The 23,079-nt window shown below is 41.2% G+C and overlaps 1 protein-coding gene across 1 annotated transcript; it reads right to left on the reverse strand.

Annotated features, from left to right (window-relative positions):
• Positions 1–16,759: 16,759 nt before the first annotated feature.
• LOC104527434 (hyaluronidase 4) lies at positions 16,760–22,109 on the reverse strand. The gene is given in 6 exon segments (XM_010171154.1): positions 16,760–16,960; positions 16,962–17,144; positions 18,254–18,340; positions 21,486–21,750; positions 21,752–21,956; positions 21,959–22,109. Coding segments are annotated over 6 exon segments (1,092 nt in total).
• Between the last annotated feature and the right edge of the window lie 970 nt (positions 22,110–23,079).

The raw sequence follows: 23,079 nt of genomic DNA on the forward strand, positions 1-23,079 counted from the left end.
AGAAGCAGGGGTGCTTGCCAGTGGGTGAAAGTGTATCGTTGAACTCAGCTGGATGTAACCTCTTGACAGGGGATATAGAGAATTCCTGCAGAAGGGAAGCAGAAAATTAAGGAGGAAGAACAGTTTTGCTGAAGCAGTAGCAAATGCAACAGTAGCAGAGGACAGCAATATTTTGTTGAGTTTTGCAGCTTATATGTAGCAGAAGGGAACAGCTGGCTTAGGACCCTTAGAGAAGAAGGTTTTTGAGTTATTTGCTCTTTGCAATGTGGAAACCTAACAGCATTCAGGCCCCAAAGGGAAGAACCTTCAGTTCTGCCTAAAGCCAGTAAACTTGGTGTCTGGTTTTGTGACCTTTTTACATGCTAGACTTTCTATGATGCCTAAAATGTTGGTTAAAGTATAAAATCTGATATTTATCTACATAAGTATAAATATTAAAAACAATGTTTTCATAAATAAGAGGAAATTCAGAGACCTGAGTATTCAGAAGCTTTGTTCGGCTTGCAAAAAGCTGTCCAACTGTAACTGAAACTCACCTAAGTTTCCTGAACCAGGCAACTTTCCTAGGTGAGGTTTTTTATTGCAATTTCCAGTAATTTCTCTGTTCTTGATTTTGGAAGGATCATCAGAATCAGGTATCTTGTGGCATTTCTTTTGCTATTTCTATTTCCAGTTTAAGAAAATGAAATTATTGCAAGGAGCATGGACTGTGACAGGCTGAAAGAAAACTCCCTCCTTTTTTTTCTAAGAGTTCACACTTGGTTTTCTTTAGGCTTTGAGTGAGGATCATGGAAAGGTGCAGCTGTCTGTTACCGAACCTGCTTCTCTAGTCATAGTTCTCACTTGAATTAGGGTGGTATTTCCCATTCCTATTTTCAGTGCTGTAATCTCTGAATTACCACTATTAATATAAATTAAACCAGAGGGAGTAAGATTTGGGCCCACAGAACCACTAAAGAATTTAAAGCATTTCAAAGACTGAATTCCATTTAAATCGGTTGGAGCTGGTTGGTAAAATACATTCTTAAACACAGAACATAGAGTCCGAAGTGTAAATGTTAGAAAAAATATCCCCATCGCCTGCTTAATTGCATTCTAAACATCTCTGGCTTTGAAATGTTAAAGACCCTCTGCACAGGTGGAAATGACCAAATGATACAGAGAATTCTTCAGAATGCATCAAGCAAATGTTTTAAAGTGTAGGTTAACTTCAGTATTGAAAGTGCAGGAGGTGGAGCTGCTAGAAAAGCTGTTTTGCATTAAAAAGGGCACTAGTTTTAAATAAATATATTTTTGAGATGTACAAAATTGTTTACTTTTTCTCCAACATAAAATCTCAGTAAAAAGGGGAGAGAAAGTTGTAGTAATATCAAAATATTCTGGAAAGAAGTTTGTCATTTAAATGACTTTTCATTTTCATTTTGATTTTTTTATTTAGTTAGAAGTTAAAAAGCTGAAGGCAAGAATCATTTGTTGAAATGAAATAGCTATAAAGGGATTTTTTCATTTCCTGACTGAAGACAACTTTGGAGTTTTTAAAGTGATAGCCAGAAAGCATCTGGGTTGCATTATCTGAATCCCTTGAAAATAAGGACATAACTGCTGAAAAATGCAGTTGAAATTAAGATATCTCATTCTTTTTTTTTTTCTTTTTTTCCCCCCAAGCCTTGCCTTTTGCCTCTGGGTTCCTTTCAGAAGCCCTGATGCTGCCCTGGCTCTGAGATGCCAGGCTGGCCCAGGGCACTGACACCTCACAAGTAGCAGGAGCAGGATTACGTCCTCCCCCGGGGCTTCTCCTCTGCGGCCACAGGTGCTCTCAGCTGAGGTCACACCAGAGCCTTTCCCTTCAGAGCATTAATCCAGGGGAAAAGTGACTGAATTCCTAAGCCGTTACCTGCTTTTCTACCTTACATTTTGCACTTTTTTTCCTACTTATCTCTCTAAGAAAAAGGAAAAGGAGGAGGTGTATCTTGACAGGTGACTTTTTTATAGAATATAATCAAAAAACTCCCTTGCATTCTTGCTTATAAAATTTTGCTTTGTTGATTTGTTTTGTGGGCTGCTTTATACTGTTTACAAGTTGAACTAATGGCAAAAACAGATTTATCATAACCTACACCCCCTCAATGTGTTGATAAACAGGGATGCAGCAAGCCCTGCTCAGGCCGTAAGGTGTTTTCTTGCGTCAAAAATATATGTTGTTATAACAGTTGAAAAATGATTCTATTTTGTTCGTTGCTCAACTGCATAAAAGATGATTGTAGTACCATGATATAAATATTCTAAGTGGCAGGACTTTTTTTATTGCTATTAGCATGTGCAAACACAATGAACTGGCAAAGATTAACAGGCTCTACCATTTTGTAATGATGGAGTTTGTCTACCTGCCAGCATCACGTTCCTTCCCTAACTGTGTCTCTCTAGAGAAGAACATAATTTTTGAAATCTTGCTACCATTATTATTGTTGTTAATTTAGTAGGAAGACAACATCTTGAGTATGTGTCAATTCTGAGAGTTATTTTAGATATTGTATCTCTTACTTACGGTCTGTTAAATAGATATTTAGTGCATACAATGCCAGACCGATGGGAATTAATGTACACAATAAAACTCAAGCACACATTCTTGTTGTCAACACAAATGCTGTTAAGAGAAGTAACCAGTGCTGTAATGTTTATAGCAGGCCTGTCTGTGTAGGTGTAAATAAATTTGATAGGCTGAGCAGTATATTTGCGAAATGATGCTCAGTATCATACAGAACATCTTTTTGTAGATACTCCTCACATAGTTCAGCTATTTTCTTCCCAAAGGGAGTGATGGATATTTTAAGATGCTTGCTATATCTGTGTATAAAGCTCTTGATTTTTTTTTTCCTGGCTATTTAGAATATTGGAAGATTTGTGTTAAAATATGCTAAAAATGAGGGGACTGTGCAGAAACAAATGGAATGTCATGGCTTTTAGATGCTAAGTGAGGGGTTTTTAAGCTTGTCAGCAGAGAATCTGTGTGGTAGAGTTACTCTTTTGCTTAATTTAGCTTGTTACTAAAGGAGGTTCCCTCAAATCTGTTTTAATTTTCCTCATATTTCTCTTTCTCTACATTCATGACCTCTCTCTATGCAATCCTGAAGTTAAATGAGGCAGGCAATGCTTTAATAAATATGTAAGTTTCAGTCAGAAAAATAAATTGTATTCAGAGTAATTGGTGCTAGCATTTCCACAGCAACTCTTATGAAGGTGATGAATTAAGAGACTTTTTGAAGCTTAAAAACAATCCTAGACTTTCATATGGCCACAAACTATGTTAAGGACAGAAGCAAGAGCAATTCCAAGAGGTCTTAATTCAGCACTTCATCCATGGCTTTGCAGAGCCCGCACCTTACAGGGAGGTATCTGGTTTTAAATGTATTATTTGTAGGCTTTGAAAAACTCTCTCGCCCTGTCTTTTTCAAAATATACACCCAGCTAGGGCACATTGATGGGAGTTTAGGGAACTTGAGCCTTCTCCCTGCTGCACCAAGATGTTAGGAGAGGTACTCTATCATGGAGTCCAAAGCTTCTTATGAGTACTGCTCATCTCATGCCTGGAGCCGTTATCTTCCATGAGATATCTTCCTCACAGCCCCAACACCCTCATCTTTGTCTTTCTGTTCTGAGCAAATAATCACATTATTTGCAAATAATCACACAGAACAGGTACAAAGAACAAAAGGTCCCTATTTTTCCCACCACTGTAACGATTTCAGCAAAAGTACTTCTTATTTTTTGCTTTACTATCTAAAGATTCAGCAAGCTTAGTTAGGAGTGCTAGAGGCTTGGATTTAAGTCTCTGCTCCCAGAAAGATCAGCAAACAGGTCTCTCAAACGCATTTCCTACAATACTAGGCTGTTGAATACAATGCGATACAGTTGGGGTTTATCAGTATGCTGGCTCTCCCTCAGATATCCAGGAGATAGGCTCTAAGCACACTTAGCAAATCACCCTCTGGCAGTCATAGACAAAACTTTTAGAGAATCCCACCAAATTTTAGGTGTGAAACAGGTCTCTAAGTAGCCAGGTGGCAAAAGGGGTCAGGTGGTGATGAGACATTATAGGAAAAGCCTGATGTGCTGAAGGAATGTAGTAGTCTAGAGGCTTAGGAAATACCTGAGCAGAGGGACTTTAGGGGTTTGGTAACATCTACTTGCTAGATGTAAGCATCTTGGCTCATTGTTATTACTACCGGTCCATATCTATTAGTAAGCATAGCAAAACAAACCATCTTTTTGAGTGTCCCCATGCAGTAGGACACAGACATTTCTTTTCTAAACACAAATTTAGGCAGGCTAAAACCCCAAAAATCTGTTATTTTTACGTCTGTTTGCTGCAAAAAAAAAAAAAATGGTGATGATTCAGTTGTCTATATAAAGTACATTGTAACTCCCCGGGTCTACCCCAGGTATCTTCATGGGGTTGGCAAGTATGATACAGGATGCACAGGAATCCCGTGTCCCTCTGGGACAGCAGCTGGAGGCCAGATGGGATATACCTGAATTCCACCCTTAGCTTAGGAATGACCCAGCTCAAACAGTAGCAGGCTTAAACCAAAATAAGCAAATTCATGCAGAGTTTTTTTACCTGGTTCTGATGAGATCTGCTGCTTACAAGGCTCTGCAGGAGAGAGCTACCAGAACTGCCTGTTCCCAGGCTACCTTACCTTTATACTGGCTGGCAGAGATCCAGTTCTTCCAGTCCTTCTCTAAGTGGCACTGAGTGAAGTTTGTGGCACACCATTTATGCCCACATTCACTTGTTACAGCATGTACTGTTTGGCACGGTAAACAAAGCGATCCCAACCTCCTCCAAGTGTTTGAAATCAGGAGGGGTGAGGGCTCTTGGTGTGCAGATGAAAGCACTCAGTGCTTTGTAAAAACTGAAGTCCCTATCAGAGATGTAAAGAGAATGAAAAACCAGCCATCGGAAAATCTGCAGGCCTCTGGAATGTCAGCATGAGTCCAAAGTGTGATGGACAGACGGAGGCTTGAAGTGAGTGTGCATCTACTTTTTACTGGACATCTCTTGAACTAGTCCACCAGGCCCCCCTAGTTAAGCTAGGCACAGCTCACTGGCAAGCAATGCTACGTAACAGCGGGCTACAGGGATGCTTGGGCAGCCCTAGCACATTTGTCAAAGCTCTGCCCATATATCCTGTGCTGCTGCAGACCCAGAAATGTTCCTTTCTGATTACTCTGAATCCCTGTCCAGCAGAAGCAAGGCAGAGCTGCCAAAGAGCTGTACAAATCCTGCTCCTCATGAGCAGGAGTGAAGCAAACGGCTGCCCACCTCTGCCAGTGTAAATGGTCTGTGTTTCTGATTCCCCTCCTGTGTGGCTGGGCTGATTGCACCTCTAAGGAATTTGGTTTGTTGACCCTGTTGCTGTGCCGCTTCACCAGCTGCCCGGGCTCCAGCCCACAGCACTGCGGCACAGGAAGGGTCTCAGAGCCATTCAGAAAGCAGAGCCCTGCAAGCCAGAAATGGGACATAGAGTTACAGAGGCAAATACAGTTGGAAAACATCTTTTTTTTTCCTATCTCTTGAGTCATCCTGGAAAAAGATTTGGATTGGGATGTGTGAAAATATATACTCCACAGTGAAGTCTGAAATAAGGAAAGGCACTATCTCTCTTCTGTATTCAGTCACCAGAGAGTTTTATCTTATTTTGGAAGTGATCCTTTCCCAGGATATAATATGAAAAAGTCATAACTCACTATATTTGTTCACTTTTACACCATCAAATCTTCTGCTGAACAAAGAGAAGATTAGAAAGGTTATCTTGCTGTGATTTTCAATGTAATGAATTGTTCAGTGCTACAAAATCTATTTGAGAAACTAGGTAATCACATTCCTCTAGGCAGATCTCACTAGATATGTGACTCTGTTCATGAACCTTTTTTGTCTGTTTCCAATTAATATTTTAATGAGCAAGTTTTCTTCACAGAACCTCTTGAGGAAAAAAGTAAATTTTATTTGAAAGGAGAGAAAAATTCTAAAAAGTAAACTTTACATTGTTCCCCAGTGACACTTGCCTTGAAGCTTGATTGAAAGAATTTGATTGATCTGGTCAGAGAGATCACATTACTCAGATAACATGATAACATCGTGGGTATTATTCATTAACCTATCCTGAAAAAGGACAGAACATAAAAATGTAAAGATTTAATGTAAAATTCAGGTACTGCATTATATTCAAGAAGTAGGCAAACCATGTAAGTAAAGCTGATCTGCTACAGCTAAAGAAGATTTCTATTTCATAGGTTTGGTGGCAATGTAAAGAAATACCTTTTCATAGCCTGCAGTTCCTTTATGTTAAATTATGCATATATACAATAACCTCTTCAGCAAGCAGACGAGACAGTTCTCACAGTACTTACATGTCTATAGCACAGGTTTTAATACTGTGAACTAAATAAACATCAACCCGGCACCATCACAGCTCCTCTCGCAGTGGTGCCATATGCCAGCAGGTGTGTGCCTGAGGGGGCTTTGTTCCCACCGCTGCAGAGTGGGCTGCACGAGAGCTGAGCTGGTCCCCGTGAACAGACTGTGACAGCCAGGCAGGTCACCAGAGCTGCTCCCTTCACAGAGACTTGATGCTTTTCATTTGAGTTTCTCCTTGCTTTCCAGATCTTCAGCCTGAGGACCATCTTTTGAGGCTTGCTTCCCACAGGCTCAGGAATTAGTAATTTAGGACTTTTCTATTCAGCAGCTGGAACTGGGAGCAGGCAGATGGGGAGAGCTGGGGATGATGCTGTGCCCTAGCTGAAGATGTTCGTTTAGAGTGAGCAGGACAGATTAATTAAAACTCTTGTGTGGCACTTTTATTAAAAAGCAAAGGGCCTTTGCTCAAGTTGCTCTAAGAGACTCCAGGAGTAAAGGGAGACAGGGCGAATTAAAGCTACTTTTACCAGTTAAAAAGTATTCAAGAGAGAATACACTGTAGTTTAGCTAAACCAGTTAAGACAGGTAAACAGCTCAGAGCTTCACTTGCCACACTCTGAAAACTCCTGCTGATTGCAATTCACATTTTTAGTTCTTTTTATGCAAGCTTGTCTGCGATTATTTTTGAGTGAATGAATGAACATGCCCAGAGCAGATACACCATAGGTCATTTCTGGTGCTTCTCACATTTGGCTGCTTTTTCTGAGAACAGACAGGATTGGGAGTTCAACAGATGTAAGCTGCCATAGTTACGCTGACTTGACAAGAACTAGTGCTTTTAACTGCAAGCACTGAAAAACGCATGAGAAAGAAACCAGAGAGAACTTTACTGATTTCTGAGGCAAAGAAAGGATCATTCATCCACTGGGGCCTCCCTATGCTGTTCTCGGGGATGTCATCTTTTGCAGGATGTACAGTTGCAATAGTTTGTGGTAAGGAGGGATCCTATTCATCCTTTGGCTTTGGGGGTAGCACATTCATTTGGGGTCCAGGGGCTCTTATCCTCTTCTTGGCTAAGCCATCAGCCAGCTGCACAATGAACCAAGATAATTTGTCTTTTTGGTCTACAGTTTGACTATCTGTAAAATGCTTGTTTATGGCCTTTGTAGAGCATTTCAAGAATCACAAGCTGGACATACTGTAAAAGAGCAGATATTTATTGAAATAATTACCTGAGTGACTTCAAAGCCACCAACTATTAAAAACAATAGGCATTAAGCTCTTACTGACATTTGGCTTTATAAGTTTTCAGTCTTTTCTCTACACCACATAGGTTAAATCTAGTGTGGTTTGAGCAGTGGCTGAGCAACTCTGCGAAAGTGTTGGCCTTCTGGGGCAGAAGTTTACAGCTGATCTGCAGAGAACATCTACTGTGTTTGAGATACATTGGATCTGCATTATGCACAAAATGAATGTGCTGTTTCTTGGAAGGGTGAGATTCAATGCTCAAGTGTCACTTGTCTGATCTCAGCTGTAGCCATGAACATGAACAGAAATCCCAGACAAAATTTTCAGCCAGAAAAAGAGGGCAGGCTAACCCCAGCCAGATGCTCATCTTCATAAATGAAAGCGATTATTTCTTCTTTATACTTTGCCAACCAGTCCTGGAGGAAATCCTCCAGGTATTGAAAAGCTATGGTAAACATGTAGGAGTTAGCAAAGCTGGCTGCCAGTACACCAGCCAAGGAGTTATCTGATGGCAACCACCAAGTAGCCCAGCAATTCACTTACCAGTGCTTCACCCCACTGCAGTGCAGTTGGGGCCCCATAGCCCAGAGGTCACATCTCACCTTCACTTTCCCTTTTCCTCCAAAGCTTTGCACTCTTCAGACACTCCATCTGGACACAGCTCAGGTGCATGTCGTGGCCATTCCTTTCCCTACCCAGAGACTCCCCAGCATGTGGAGTGTGGCAGTGTCATGGACCAGGGTGCCAGCAGACCAGGGCTCAGGCAGCCCCAGAGAGCACAGCCTGCTTGCAGCGCTGCACCCAGTGCCTGGCTCTGCAGTGGTTATTGCCACTGCCCTGGCTGCTCTGCCTCCAAATCCCACCATAGAATACAGTCCCAGCACTACAGAGCTGCTTCAAGGCTCTGTCTGCCAAAATTGCACAGAATGAGTCAGGCTGATAGTTCATTATAAAGCCCTAATATGTATTTAATGACACCAAATTTTCCACAGTGCCAGTTTGTATTTTAATAGCCTTAATAACAGCACATATCAGTAGCATTATTACTTGCTTGTGTAACACTCTCCATCTTCACTGTGCTATGCCAGCAGTAACTAATAAATGCATATTCTAGGAAATTCATCCACCTGGAGCTGATTTTTCTGAGTAAAGCTTTAACTTCAGGGAAATGGGATGTGAGCTCCATGCAGAAGTGGGTACAAGAGAGATCTAATGATCTTGTAGAGATGGATCAGCTTCCAATTTCTGCTGATGCAAAAATCAATTTAAAAATAGATAATTCTACCTGGGCCATTTCTGTGCCTGCTGCTCTAGACCAAGCCAAGAACAGCAGATCTGCTGCACCAGCCAAGCTGCTGAGAGGTAAGAATCCAAGATGCCAGTGTGCCATCTTTCAAACAATCTTTTCCATCCATCTTCCATATGACTAAAAAAACTATTAGCAAGAACAGATGAAATGAACAATATTACTGGGTTACTATATCAGTTTTGGTGTGTCTGAAGAGAGCAGCTCACCAGCAGCCTCATATATGAAAACACTGGGGAAAAACAGAAAGTGAGACCTAACATTATTTTAGGTCTACAGTTTGGCCTTGAACGTTCTGCTTTACCCAAAATGCCATGCAATCATAGGCCTATCTATCAAGTCAGCAAGAAAAAATGTTAGGACTATAGAGAGCAGAAGCAAGAAGAAAGCCAAATTCTATGGCTTGCTGCTGAGATTGACCCCAGCCCCTGAGCAAATGCTATAACTATTTATAGTAAATGCTCTAAATGCTTTTGAGGCTGTTACTCAAAAGATGGTTGTCAGCACCTCCAATGGGAGCCCGCACTCAGGTGACACTGTGGACCCTCAGTGAGGGTAGATGTTGGCCAGACTTGTGCCAAGCACTTGTTCAAGTTGGAAATTTGACTTTTGCTATCTATTTGTTATATACTTGGTCTACACACTGAGCATCAATACCTCTACATCTTACACAGGTCCTCCTTCGTTGGCATTATCCTTTCTGTGCCTATTTTGGAATCTGGTTAGCATCAGAGAGCTGGTGCTAAATTTAGGCACATTGTTATGCTAAGACCTGTTTTGACTCTTAGCAGCTTCCAGGATAAAGTGAGTGGGATAACAGTTTGACACAGTCACTCGGACTCCTTCCTTTGGCTGCATGTTGATAGTCAAGCCAAAAAAATCATCTGATGAGAGAAATGATCCCAGCAGACAAGTCCAATATGACTATATTCCCATTTTTCCCCATTTCACATACTTCCTGGCTCCTTCTCTCCCTGCCCCAAAAGCACATAAGGCCATAGCAGCTGCTTTGAGCAGAACCTGTATCTGCTACCTGGGCAGCTACTAAAAATGTTGAGGAAATTTTCTTTGCAAAAATTAGAGCAGAAAAGCCATAGAGTGAACTGGCAGTTAAATGCTATTTTTCACATACTGACTGACATTTTTTCCTATTGATTGGCAATTAGCCTGTTCTAAAAGACTCAGGGTCAAATTCCCAGCTGGTATAAATCAGAGAAGTCCCACTGAAGTCTCTGATTTATTTTCCAAATGGTTTAAAAATCCAGCAGGATCTTTAAACTGCCAATGTTATACATCAAACAGCTGGCTAAAATTCAGAAAGATAACACATTTTCTGTAATGCTCTTTGACATTAAGTATTCCTTATGGACCAGGTATAATCAATACAAGTGCTCTGAATGTAAAAAACCCAAAAAACTTCAACCTGATCAACATAAGTTTTGGGAATAAGAGTCAAAATATGGAAACAAATTTTACATTTTTATTATAGATGAAGATACAGATGTCAGTTAGTTATCATAATGAATCAAAACCCAGTTTTAAGAGTCCTGCATTTCTCTTGGATGGAATTTTGACACTCTTATCAAAGTGGCTGGAGGGATTTTGCTGTCTTTCAGTGGGAGTGGACTGCATCCCTTGCGAAGCCCAATTCCCCAGCAGGAGTGGATATCGCCTATGTGCATAGCACAGTTGCTGCATTTTTGTTCCTTTTCTCTTTTCAGTTCTGCTTCTCAAAACATTCAACACGTTGCTGTCCCAGATAAATGTTCTAAGGAAACTGAAAGTGTGGGATATGAATAGCCTTGGGAAAATAAGGCTGGTGAAGGAAAGTGAGGGAGGCTCCAGAATCTGCCTTTCCTCTGGTAACAGACAGAGGCTTTGTTTAAGGAGATAAACAAACAATGCCTGGACTTATTTAACAACTTCTGGGAAGTGTAATGTCAGGTCTGCCTCTGTCTATATACTTGAGGAAACTTTTGTCAACCCAGTAATTCTGACTGCAATTTTCCCTGTGGTTCTTTCAGTTACCTAATGAAGCAGGACTGGTTTGGAGCTGCTGCTCTTCAGTGTGTGCATCTTATTTCTGGACATAAGTACAGCCATACTAAGTTTTTCCATCTGCTCAACATTGTTGTTCAAGCAAGTCACTGCTACTGAAGTATATATTGTATCAAGATGAGACCACGATATATGTGATGTTGAGTGATAATATTTCATTTTACCACCAGAAACTCTAATAAGCATAGAATCATAGAATTCTAGAATGTTATGGACTGGAAGGGAACCTAAAGATCATCTAGTTCCAACGCCTCTGCCATGGGCAAGGACAGCTTCTGCTAGACCAGGCTGCTCAACTCCTCATCCACCCTGGCCTTGAACACTGAGAGTACTAGAGCTCAGGGAGGTAGTTCCTCTTTAATCCCATATACATGAAAATGAGAATAATAGAAACAAACTCCTAACTTAATCTGATTCTTTAAGTGTACTTAGGAGCCCTATCCCCATCAATTTCAATGCAGAATACAATTAAAAAGGAATGTTCAATGCAATCTGAATCTGTGCAGTGCTTACAATGCTGTATTTAACAGTGTTATTGTTATGAGTTTAACCATCATTTCAGGGAGTTAGGCACCTGAGTTATGCCAAGGCAAATCCATTTTGCGCTTGACTGTAAAACTGATTTGCAGCAAAGCCCTAGCCTGGGATTAAGATCAACATCCAGACATCTGGAACTGTTCGAGTGATAAAGAAAAATCCCTGTCTGAAAAATCAAGCAGCTGAAGCAGGCAAGGAGGTGCAGCATTACCCTTCAGCTGCCTCCAGGCTAACAGGAGGAAGAGAGTTAGGATGCTTGAGACAAGGGCTGCCTACATCAGATCAGAATTTCCAATTTAATTTGAAACACTAACTTAAACTTGCTGCCACTTGGATCTGTACCTCCTAACTGGCTACACAGGCAGATGGGGTTTGTCTGATTGGATCTCGATAAAGGAACAAGGCCATGAATTTTATAGCTGCTCCACCGTATGACTGCAACCAGGTGCCAGTTTAAAACATCTGTCCTTTGCCAGGATGACAGTAAATAGAAGCAAAACCTGAAGATATCTTTATCAATGTAGAGACAGTGGTAAATGTGGTACAGCATGTTGATATCTGAGAATACTACAAATGGAGGTTCCAAAGTACCTGAAATTAATAATTAGTGTCTGATTTCCCATTTCAAACTGACTCATGAAAGAACCTAGGAGGGTAATCATCAGGCAATAATGTCAGAGCAGTTTTCCTTATGTCCTGTTCTCATTTACAGCTACAAAACCATTTCAATAATCTTGGTTGCCTCTGCTAAAAGACTAGATGTACTGAAATTTGTACACAGTTTCAACTATTAGTGAGATACATGTGGATTTTTAGCTGACTTTGTTAAACTTTTGGCTAGGTGCAAGAACATTTAAAGTTATTCTCGTACTTAATACTAATAAATATTGTTAAATGCCAAATCACATAGGATATTTTTTTGGTTATCTAAATGCTTAGTAGCTTCTTAAAAAATGTTTTTGCTTGTAAAGCATGCCTTCTGATCTATTTTAGGAATGTGCGTGGAAGAGGCACCCATCAAGGTCTCAAGACCCTTGTGATGTAATTCCCTCAGAGGCGTCCCAGCTTGATGCAAGGGAAGCTTCATGTTGACTTCATGTGGCTTTGGGTCAGACCATCAAAATCACTGACTACAATATCCCTGTGCTGACCATCTGTCCTCTGATTTTTAGTTTCATATAGTATTATTTTCACACGATATTACTAAGACATGTTTAGCCTCACAAACCATGAAAAGAAGAATCAGAATTCGTACTATAATAAAAGTATGTTTATTATACTTAAAAGCATCCATTGTACTATAATAAGATAAAGTATGTTTATTATACTTAAAAGCATCCATTCTTATGAATTCATAGAGATTAGTTAATTTTATCACTACCATTTAGTAGCTATAATAACATAAATTGATCTCTAACCCTTTGCAAGGAAAAAGCATACAGCTAGAATAATTTTTTCCATCAGTTTTATTATGACATGCTGCATTATGTTCTACATATTATATGTGATAGTTTTAAACCATGCAGCTGCTGAGAGCCCAGGCATGGGTTTTCAGGCCTGTTCAGGTGCCTAGCTCCTACTGAAATCCATAAAACAATTTAGTCGCCACAATGCTCAGTTTTGCCATGTCTAAATCTGGTATGGATGCCAGAGAGGAACCCACAGTCTGAAGTTTATGCAGTCTGATTCTTTACAGGATGCTCTAAAACAGTTAGATCCCGGGAAAGAAATTTGCAAATACGAGTACAACAGTCAAGGATCATGAAACATAGCCAACAGGAAACATGAAGAGAGGAAAACAGAAATCTAAGAAGTTATAAAACTGGAAGTGAGAAATGCTTCTCACAGGAGAACAGAAGAGAGGTGGTTTGATCTTACACACGCAGCTGACAGGAATTTATACCAGTGTCCTGATTTTGGCTGGGATTGAGCTAGTTTTCTTAGTAGCTAGAATAGTGCTGTGGTTTGGATTTAGTATGGGAATTGGTATGAGAAGAATGTTGATAATATACTGCTGGTTTTGGTTGTTGCTAATAAATCAAGGACTTTCCAATTTACCTTGCTTCGCTAGTGTGGAACTAGCTAGAAGGACTTGAGCAAGCTGGATAGGAACACAGCAAGAGCAACAGACCTGAATTGGCCGATGGGATATTCCATATTATGTTCAGTATATAAATAAGGGTTGGCTGGAAAGCTTTCTCTTGTTCTTCTGGGATTGTGGTTTTGGGATCTTTCCCCTCCTCTGGGATTGCTAGCTGGACCTTGGTCAGTGAGTGGTGAGCAATTGCATTGCGCTTCATCCATTTGTATATTATTATTATTACTACTACTATTATTACTATTTCTAATATTATTTTAGTTGCTATTATAATTATTATTTCATTTTCTTTCAATTATTAAATTGTTTTTATCTCAACATTTGAGTTTCCTTACCCTCCAATCCTCTCCCCCATTCCCTGGGGCAGAGGGAGGGTAAGCAAGCAGCTGCATAGTATTTATTTCTCTTCTGGGTTAAACCACGAGAAACATCTCACATTGACTGAAACTCCAGCCTCAAGAGGAGAGGAGTCAGAGGGAGCATTTGCTTCATCTTTTTCCTTGAGAACAGGCTCTGCATGTGGGGTACTCTGTTGTGGGCGTAACCTGCTGTGGTTTGGGAAGTATCTCATCAGTGTACCATCCTGCAGGTCATCACTGGCACACTGCAGATCTTGGCTACTTTAACCTCACTAAATCATCTGACCTGCCAATGCCATTGAGAGAGAGAGACTGAAACTTCTGAAATATCCAAAAGCAACAGTTCTGTTGCACTGACCTGTGCTTTGTTGTTTTCCTGACTGGGCTGTAACAACTAAGAACTACAATTCTCGGTATAACCTGGATTTTGAGGTCTTTCTCTGAATGCATAATAGTGGGAGAGCACTTGAAAAATTGAGTCACTTCAAAAAACCCCAAACCTCTGTCTCTCAGTGGAAGGAAGCAGTATGACAGAGTTATTTTGTGCTTTGATAAAAAGGTATTGTACCTCTACCTAAAGAGGAAACATGACCCAGATCCAAGCCAAGGCTCACATGCCTGGATTGATACTGGGGTGGGATACAGGGCCTCTGACCAAAATTGCTGTCTCCAACAGTGACTGCCCAAGTGCAACTTACCACAAAACCTGCTAAACCCCCCTGCACCTGAAGTGGTCCTCAGGAGGTGCCCTCCTCCTCCAAACAAGTTAGCTTCTAATTTAATTGTCCCACTTCAGTGGATATTGTGTGAGAGAAATCTGGGCCTGTGTATCTGGATCCATGTTTGGATACCAAGGAATATCATAACATTTATATAAGATGCATTAGTGTATTATAGGCAGTTGCTAATTTAAAACATTCCCCAAAGAGTTTAAAATTTGATTTTATAAAATACCAGTTCTCTTTCCCATTGTTTAGTTAGTAAGAGCGGTAAGATGTGACCTTAACAAAGATAGCAAGAGTCAAAGCTAACAGCTAATCCAATGCTACTAAGAACACGTTAGGAGATACTTTGTTTCCTTAGTATGTACTTCAGTCCTGCAGCACAAGCAGAATGTCATATGAATCATTTTTACAATTTTGCCTTGAAAAATCCACCACAATCAGCACTTCGTTTTTAACAAACTGCATTTTTCTGAGAGAAAGCCATCCCATTGAAAAAAACATTTCAACCAGAATATGTCTAGTTTTCTTCAATATAAAAATATGCTTTAGAAAATTTTTAGTCGATCTCCTTCATTTATTTTTTGAAAGAAATAGCCTGAATATAATTTATATTTTTTCTTTTAAAGAAGATAATTCTAAATTCAATTTATTTCTTATTGATTTGCTCTGGTTTAGTCATAGTCTTCCCTAACTCAAATGGAATTTAAAATATTTCTTCCTACAATGGAGTTCTGTCAAAAAAAATAATGGAAGATTTTCTCACTTGCCTTCAAGAGCTCTATTAAAATAGTGTTTGTTCACCTTATAATCATTTATTTAATGTAGTTATTATAGCAATAATTCACTGAGGTTAGATATGAGGCTAATAGCATAATGTTTAAAGAATAAAAAGCTGCTAAGAGGTGCGAAATCACAAAGGTCTAAGCCTGTCGGGACCGTTAAGGCTCTGGGACACAAAGCAGTAACGGAGGCCAGTGGGAGCTGGATGGTATGCTTCACACGTTCCTCTGGGTCAAATAGAAAAAAAGCAGGGAACTCAGTATAGGTCTTGTAGGTCCCTTATTTGTCTTATGGCTATTTGTCTATTCTTTTTCCAGCTACACAGAGTCTAATATAAAGACATATATATTATTTTTCATGTATATTATTAATAACCAAATGGTTTTTAATTGTTTCATTCAAGTAAATTCTGTTTCAAGAATACTTAGCCCCTAGGAAACTGAGAAGCTGGAGGTTCACAGAGTGCCCTGTAGACGTGCCAGGTATATTTTCTTCTCATGGTCATTTCTAGAAGAGCATTCTTCTCCCTGCTGATTGGAAAGAGAGCCCTGGAAGCCTTTCCACCTACTCCAGAGGATGAATATTACGATGGCAGTTGGGACATGAGTAAGTTTCTTGTTGAAGATGATAGGCTTGCCTGATCCTTGTTGATTGCATCTCTGTAATAGCAACATGTGTTGATCGCATCTCTGTAATAGCCAAAGCATTAACACCTCCATCATGCAGGACATGAAAGAGGAAACCATGGACTTGAATTCACTCAAATGGAAAAGGAATGAGAAACCTCCCCCTCACCTTCCATTTTCTGGGAGGATGCTCTATCCAGTATGCCATCCAGTACAAGATAGATAACGGTAGACCATTCCTCTCTTTACAAAGGGTAAAAGTGAACCTTGCACTATTTCTTCTGCTAGTAACAGGCTTCTGCTGTCCTAGTCATGGCTGTCAGCTGGGCAGAAGCCTGGCCCCTAGCCTCCTAAACCACCTAATCTCAGAAGATGGGATCAAGACATATTCCTATGTCTTTGACTCAGCCTTCAAGGTGCCCCACTGTTTCTTTGCATTATGAGCATTACATCACAGGGCATAGCTGCAGGATTTGAGTTACATCTGGGACCATGACATGTCCTGTCCCCAGCTGCAGAGCATGTGAGACTTTTTGTTGGATCCACTCTACCATCCCTCTTGATTGACTGAAACCAGCACTAAGCAGTGATTAGAAAAGACCTATCAAAGGCAAAGTAAGCAAGCGGATTGCTGCAAATCTGGGTGAGACAGTGTCTGCAGAGCTTCCTGGATGGTCATCAGCAACTTTAACTTCCCGCAGTCAGTTCCTTCATAACCCTAATAACAGTGGCAGAAAAATGTCTCTGCCATTATATCCAGATCTTCATTTGATGCTTCTCCTCTCACAATAAATCCTTGGTCCTCTTGAGGCATCTATCTGGAAGATCTTAGGATTCAAACATAGATATGTCGACGCTCTCCAGGTTCTTCACACACATCATCCATTGCCCTGACACAGATGCCTGCTGTGCACCTCAGTTGCTGCTGTGACAGTGATAATGTAGGGTCCTTATTGAAAATCACATTTTTGCACATTTGTGCACTTGCTCTGTAAATGGTAGAAAAGAAATTTTAGCAGATGTGAAACTAACCTCTCCATTTTTTCCTTTCTCTTTCTGAAAAGTATGCCAGATGTCAGCAGCATTAATGAATTGATTCCAGATAATTTAAATTTGACTGATTTAAATTATTATTAGGAAATTTTATACAGAAAAACATAACCCAATGGAGGTGCAAAGAGCTTTAGCAACTTGCACTCCCCAGATAACACTACAGCCTGTAGATCTACAAAGAAGCTGTGGTGCATGCTAGAAACTCAGGTGATGACAGTGTGGCTGTGTGGCAAGAGTGTGGGGGTCTAGAGCTGATGGAGGTGCTCCAGGGACTTACCTTTGTCACTTGACCCAGTTGGAAGGAAGTTCATCTTCCTATTCCCATTAACTCTGACAGAAACCACAGCTGAATATTTACAAAAAATGGCTGAAGTAATTGGTTTTATTGAAGACAACTGAACACTTACTTTCAGCCATTTATTCTCATGCTGGCTGGGTTTTCTAGACTATCTGCCAGGAGAAAAGCAGCCCAGAACATCCGTTTCACAGAGCTTTAAGGACAAAGTCTTTTCTCATGACAAAGTTTGATGTGGGGCTGTCTGAAAGCTCCGGGATGTGACGAAGCCTCAAAAATCAGTCTTTGATTTTAATGAGGGTAGGTCTGATATCACGTAACACAAAGCCTCTCCATCTGGTCTCAACAGCCTGCTTCATTTTACTTCCCACACACAGGCACAAATGGAGTTCCCATAACTAGACAAATTGCTGGGCACTACTGGTGTACCTCATCTGGTCTGACTCATGGGCTAATCAGGTTCTAGCTGATTTCCTGGTGTTTTAGCCAGCTGGAATGGATAGCATTGAGGACCTGTCTTCCAGAACGTCTGATATTAGCCATTGGCTTCCTTCCTTACCACTGGTTGCCTGTAAGCCTCACAAGACTTTGTTGATGCAGAAAGACTGTGTTCCATGGGGGAGAGCAAAGACTGGTTAAGCAGTCAGCTCTGCTAGTATCGAGTACTCAGAACTGGTGCAGTCAGAGAGTGTCTATTGATGGGGTAAAATGAGGATCTTAACATTCTATTTCAATCAGGCATAGACTTACCTCTGGAGAAGTTAAATTCATATCTCACCAGATAACAATGCCTGCAGGTCCCAGGACACTGTCTCTGAAAGTGTTAATAAGATCATCCTACAGTGAAAAGAGTAAAGACATCACTATCAGGCTAATTCAGCTTTTATAAAGTAATCCAATGATTTGTTATGTATCTGATATAATCCCTCAGATTACATTTTCTTTTCATTCTAGTCCCTATGAACTATATTTTATTGTAGCTACATGTTTGCTGTCTGGAGTACAAAGGTTATTAAATATAGGTTGCAAACTTAGATAATGCCTAAGATGTTGGTAATAAGCAAGTGAACACTGGGATATAATTTACTTTAATGCAAAATTTAATTGAAATTATTTGATATCAATTACTAGAAGCAACTAAAATCTTTTCATTGAAGTGGATTTTTTAACATGAGAATTCCCCAAAGCATTCCCTCAGTTCTGTTTTTGCTGATAAGGGGAAGGAGAGAGCCATTCTGCTATGTCATTCAGCTGTTTTTCCCATCCATTTTCAGTTTGAAAGCTGTGATTCCACAGGCATGCATTGTTCTTGCTGCTTTCTCGAGGACCTCATTCAGCTTCTTATAAAAACCTTAGAAAAAGTGACTGTAAATAGGCACACGTGACAGGAGAGTGTGGTGGTTTGACGCTGGCTGGATGCCAGGTGCTCACCAACACCTCTCTATCACTCCCTTCCTCAACTGGACAGAGGAGAGAAAATATTATGAAAGGCTTGTGAGTTGAGATAAGAATGGGGAGAGATCATTCACCAATTACCATCATGGGCAAAACAGATTCAATTTGGGGAGTTAATTTAACTTATTACCAATCAAATGAGAGTAGGTTAATGAGAAAAAAAGACAAATCTTAAAACACCTCCCCCCCACCCCTCCCTTCTTCCCAGGCTCAAATTACTCCAAATTTCTTTACTTCCTCCCCTTGAGTGGCTCATGGGGATAGGGAATGGGGGTTGTAGTCAGTTCATCACACATCTGACACTGCTTCCTCCTCATACTCCTCCTATGCTTTAGTATGGGGTCCCTCTTATGGGAGACAGTCCTCCATGAACTTCTCCAACATGAATCCTTCCCATGGGCTACAGTCCTTCACAAACTGCTTCAGCAAGTGTCCTTTCCATGGTGTGCAGTCCTTCAGGAACACACTGCTCCAGCGGGGGTTCTCCATAGGATCACAAGTCCTGCCAGCAAACCCGCTCCAGCGTGGGCATCCCATGAAGTCACAGCCTTCTGTGGACACATCCACTGGCACTGGCGTGGGGTCCTCCACGGGCTGCAGGTGGACATCTGCTCCACCATGGACCTCCATGGACTGCAGGAGGACAGTCTGCCTCACCATGGTCTTCACCATGGGCTGCAGAAGGGTCACTGCTCCAGCACCTGGAGCACCTCCTTCCCCTCCTTCTTTCCTGACCTTGGTGTCTGCAAGGGCTGCTTCTCTCACATGTTCTCACTCCTCTCTCCATCTGCAATTACACTTCCCCCCCACTCCGCCCCCTTATTAAATACGTTATCACAGAGGTGCTACCACCATTGCTGATGGGCTCAGCCTTGGTCAGCGGCGGGGGTGGTTATGTGGGGCGGCGGGGCCGGGGGGGCTGATGGGCTCAGCCTTGGTCAGCGGCGGGTCTGTTCATGGAGCCAGCTGGCACTGGCTGTGTTGGACATGAGGAAAGCTTCTGGCAGCTTCTCACAGAAGCTACCCCTGTAGCCCCCTGCTACCAAAACCTTGCCACACAAACCCAATATAGAGGGAGAACGTTGGCACTGTGCAATCATAAATGAAAGGGAAAATGCAACACTTGGTGAATCTTAAGAACTTCAGTTTCAATTTTCATGCTCTTTCTAGATTTGTTTCAGAGATGTCTTTCACTGTACCTTTTCCTCATATTACAGGCTGTAAGGAGAGGATATTTGGTGCTTGGATGTTTATCCTTAATTTGAACAGAGATTAAGGATCAGCAACAAGTGAATAACTATGGCACAAGCACTGAAGATGAAAGACTGTTGATATGCAAGTGACTCCCTAGACACCATCATCGATTTAAGGGAGATTGAGGGCCACAGCACATCAAGAATCAAAGCAGAAAAACTTCACAGGAATTAGTTGCCTGAAGGGGAAAAGAGGCAGAAACTGGACATAAAATGGCAAAGGGGATGAACAACAGCCTGCAGCAGTTATTGATGTCCATCTATCCTGTCCTTGCAAAGCTAAGGAAGGGCAAGCTGGATAAAAGCACCAAAGCAGGTGCCTCCACCTCCTTTAATGCCTAAGACTAGAGAAGTGCAGCCCTTATTGGGAAGTGTAGTGGGTGATGGCAGTGCTAGAGGAGTAGTTGGGAGCTAATAGGAAAGAGAGTTAATGCTCTTTTCCAGACAAGATGCCAGCTTCAGACTCTCTACCTGGGATGAAAGACTGAACATAACCTTTGAAAAGTGAATACAGCTCACTTGCTAAACTCTGAAACACAGAAATTGAGACCTGATGGTCAGTCACTGTCTACTGGGGAAAACTAAGCCAGGGATATGACAGATATTTCATGTTGCTTTTTAACAGGAAACCTACTATCTTAATCCAGTTTCTGTGAGGATGTCCAGAATCACATAAAGAAGGACTAGGGTAAGACACTTATCTTGGAAATACCTTTGTGTGTGTGTATGTGTGTGTGTTCAGCTGATGTGAGCAGTACTCCTTGGTTCTGGTGTACCGTTTGCCTACTCCAAGGTAGATATGGGACTAAATTAAATGTCTTTAAGATAGAGGCATGCAGAAAGACTGCTTTTTCCAATTTCCCATTCCAATGTAACACTGAGCAAGGTGCTAACTTCTCTGCCTCAGGTTCCCTTCTATAAAAGGGGCATATATCTGGGGATTAGTTAGTGATTGCATACCTGAGCAGAAGAAAGCACATCAGGGAGGATTAATGTATTAACCACCTCCTACATACTACATCAAATTGCTGAAATCCTTTTAATCCATTCAAATGCCTGTCTGAGTACAGCATAGTGATGAACTAAAGCAAAAAAAAAGAAAAAGGTATTTGAGGCTGCATTTTTTCTTCAGAACATTGAGCTCTTTAAAGCATGTGGACAATTAACATGAAGCAGAAGAGCTGGCCCAAGTAGGAGGTTTTCCATCCTGATGCACCATCTGCAAGAACAGTTAAGGCATAAATGCAGCCCATATTGTTCCAGCAAAAACTTACCATAGGGAGAAATGATAAAAGTTCAGCACTATAACCTAGTCAAGTATATATAAATATGGGAAAAGCATAATCTTGGGATGTTATGAAGGAAATCCTTATTGATTCATTCACCCTAAACTGAGAAAAATGAAAAATATTTTGACAGTTTCCAATGGATTTCTTAATGCCAATGGAAGGATATGTGACTGCACTGCTATCCCAGAGCCAGGAAAGTTCATTGTTCCTCAAAACTTCATTCTTTGGGCAGGAACCAGTGTAGTTCTGATCTGTAATTGTGACAGTTAGGGTATAAACAACATCCCCACAGGCCCCTTGGTCTGCTTTTCTTTCCTAATGCAATTGTTTCCTTCATAAAAGCTTTTGCACTTTATTCAAAGCAAAGTCTAGCTAAATGTTCAACATCATTTGCTGAAATATTCCCTTCCATTTTGATTATGAGTTTCCTGGACTTTTTTCTGTAGACATCTTTCCATCCCAGTTGCAGGCCCACTGAGTTCTCCAGTGTTCCCAGTCTATGACAGCTAATATACGGAAGTCATTAGCTGGGATGTAATAGTCAATGTCATGGCCAGCTTTTTCCAGATTAATTTGCAAACCTATCCAAGCCATGAGCAGCCAGTTCATCCACGAGAATGCTGTGGGAAATGGTGTCAAGGATTTTGCTAACATCTAGGTAGACAACATCCACAGCCTTTCCCTCATCCACTAAGTGGGTCACCTTGTCATAGAAGGAGATCAGGTTAGTCAAGCAGGACCTGTCTTTCATAAACCCATGCTGACTGGGCTTGGTTGCTTTATTGTCCTGTACCTGCTGCATGATGGCATTCAGGATGATTTACTCCATAACATTCCCTGTCAGAGGGGTCAGACTGACAGGCCTGTCATTTCCTGGGTCCTTCTTTTGGCTCTTCTTGTAGATGGGTGTCACATTTGCTAGCCTCCAGTCCACTAGGACCTCCCTGATTTGCCAGGGCTGCTTACTAATGATGGAGAGTGGTTTGGTAAGCACTTCCACCAGTTCCTTCAGTACTCTTGGGTGAATCCCATCCAGCCCCATAGACTTGTGTGTGTCTAAGTGGTGTAGCAGGTTGCTAACCATTTCCTCTTGGATAATGGGGCTTCATTCTCCTTCCTGTCCCTGCCTTCCAGCTCAGTGGTCTCGGTACCCAGAGAACAACTGGTCTTCCTATTGAAGACTGAGGCAAAGGCAGCGTTAAGTACCTCAGCCTTTTCCTCATCCTTTGTCACTATGTTTCCCCCCATATCCAATAAAAGATGGAGATTCCCCTACCAAGCTAACACTGAAGAAACAAAGTGGGCACAATCTAACGTAAAAATAAAGGGTAGATTCCCAGCTGAAGTAAATCAGTGTAGGTCTGTAGAAATCAGTGCACCCACAGTTGCTTTTCTCGTCAATCCAGGTCTTACTGAAAGCACCAAGGATGTTGTCATCACTTCAGTGGGCTTCAAAGTGTCTTAGTGGCTGTGGCTGTTGCAAAGGTTGATGAAGAAATGGGTTCCTTATTCTTCAGGCTCCCTCGATAATAACAAAGGTAACTATAAAATCAGACCTTGGCTTTTATCACCATCTTCA

This window comes from Antrostomus carolinensis, unplaced genomic scaffold, assembly GCF_000700745.2.
Source record: "Antrostomus carolinensis isolate BGI_N321 unplaced genomic scaffold, ASM70074v2 scaffold8427, whole genome shotgun sequence".
Lineage (NCBI taxonomy): Eukaryota > Metazoa > Chordata > Aves > Caprimulgiformes > Caprimulgidae > Antrostomus > Antrostomus carolinensis.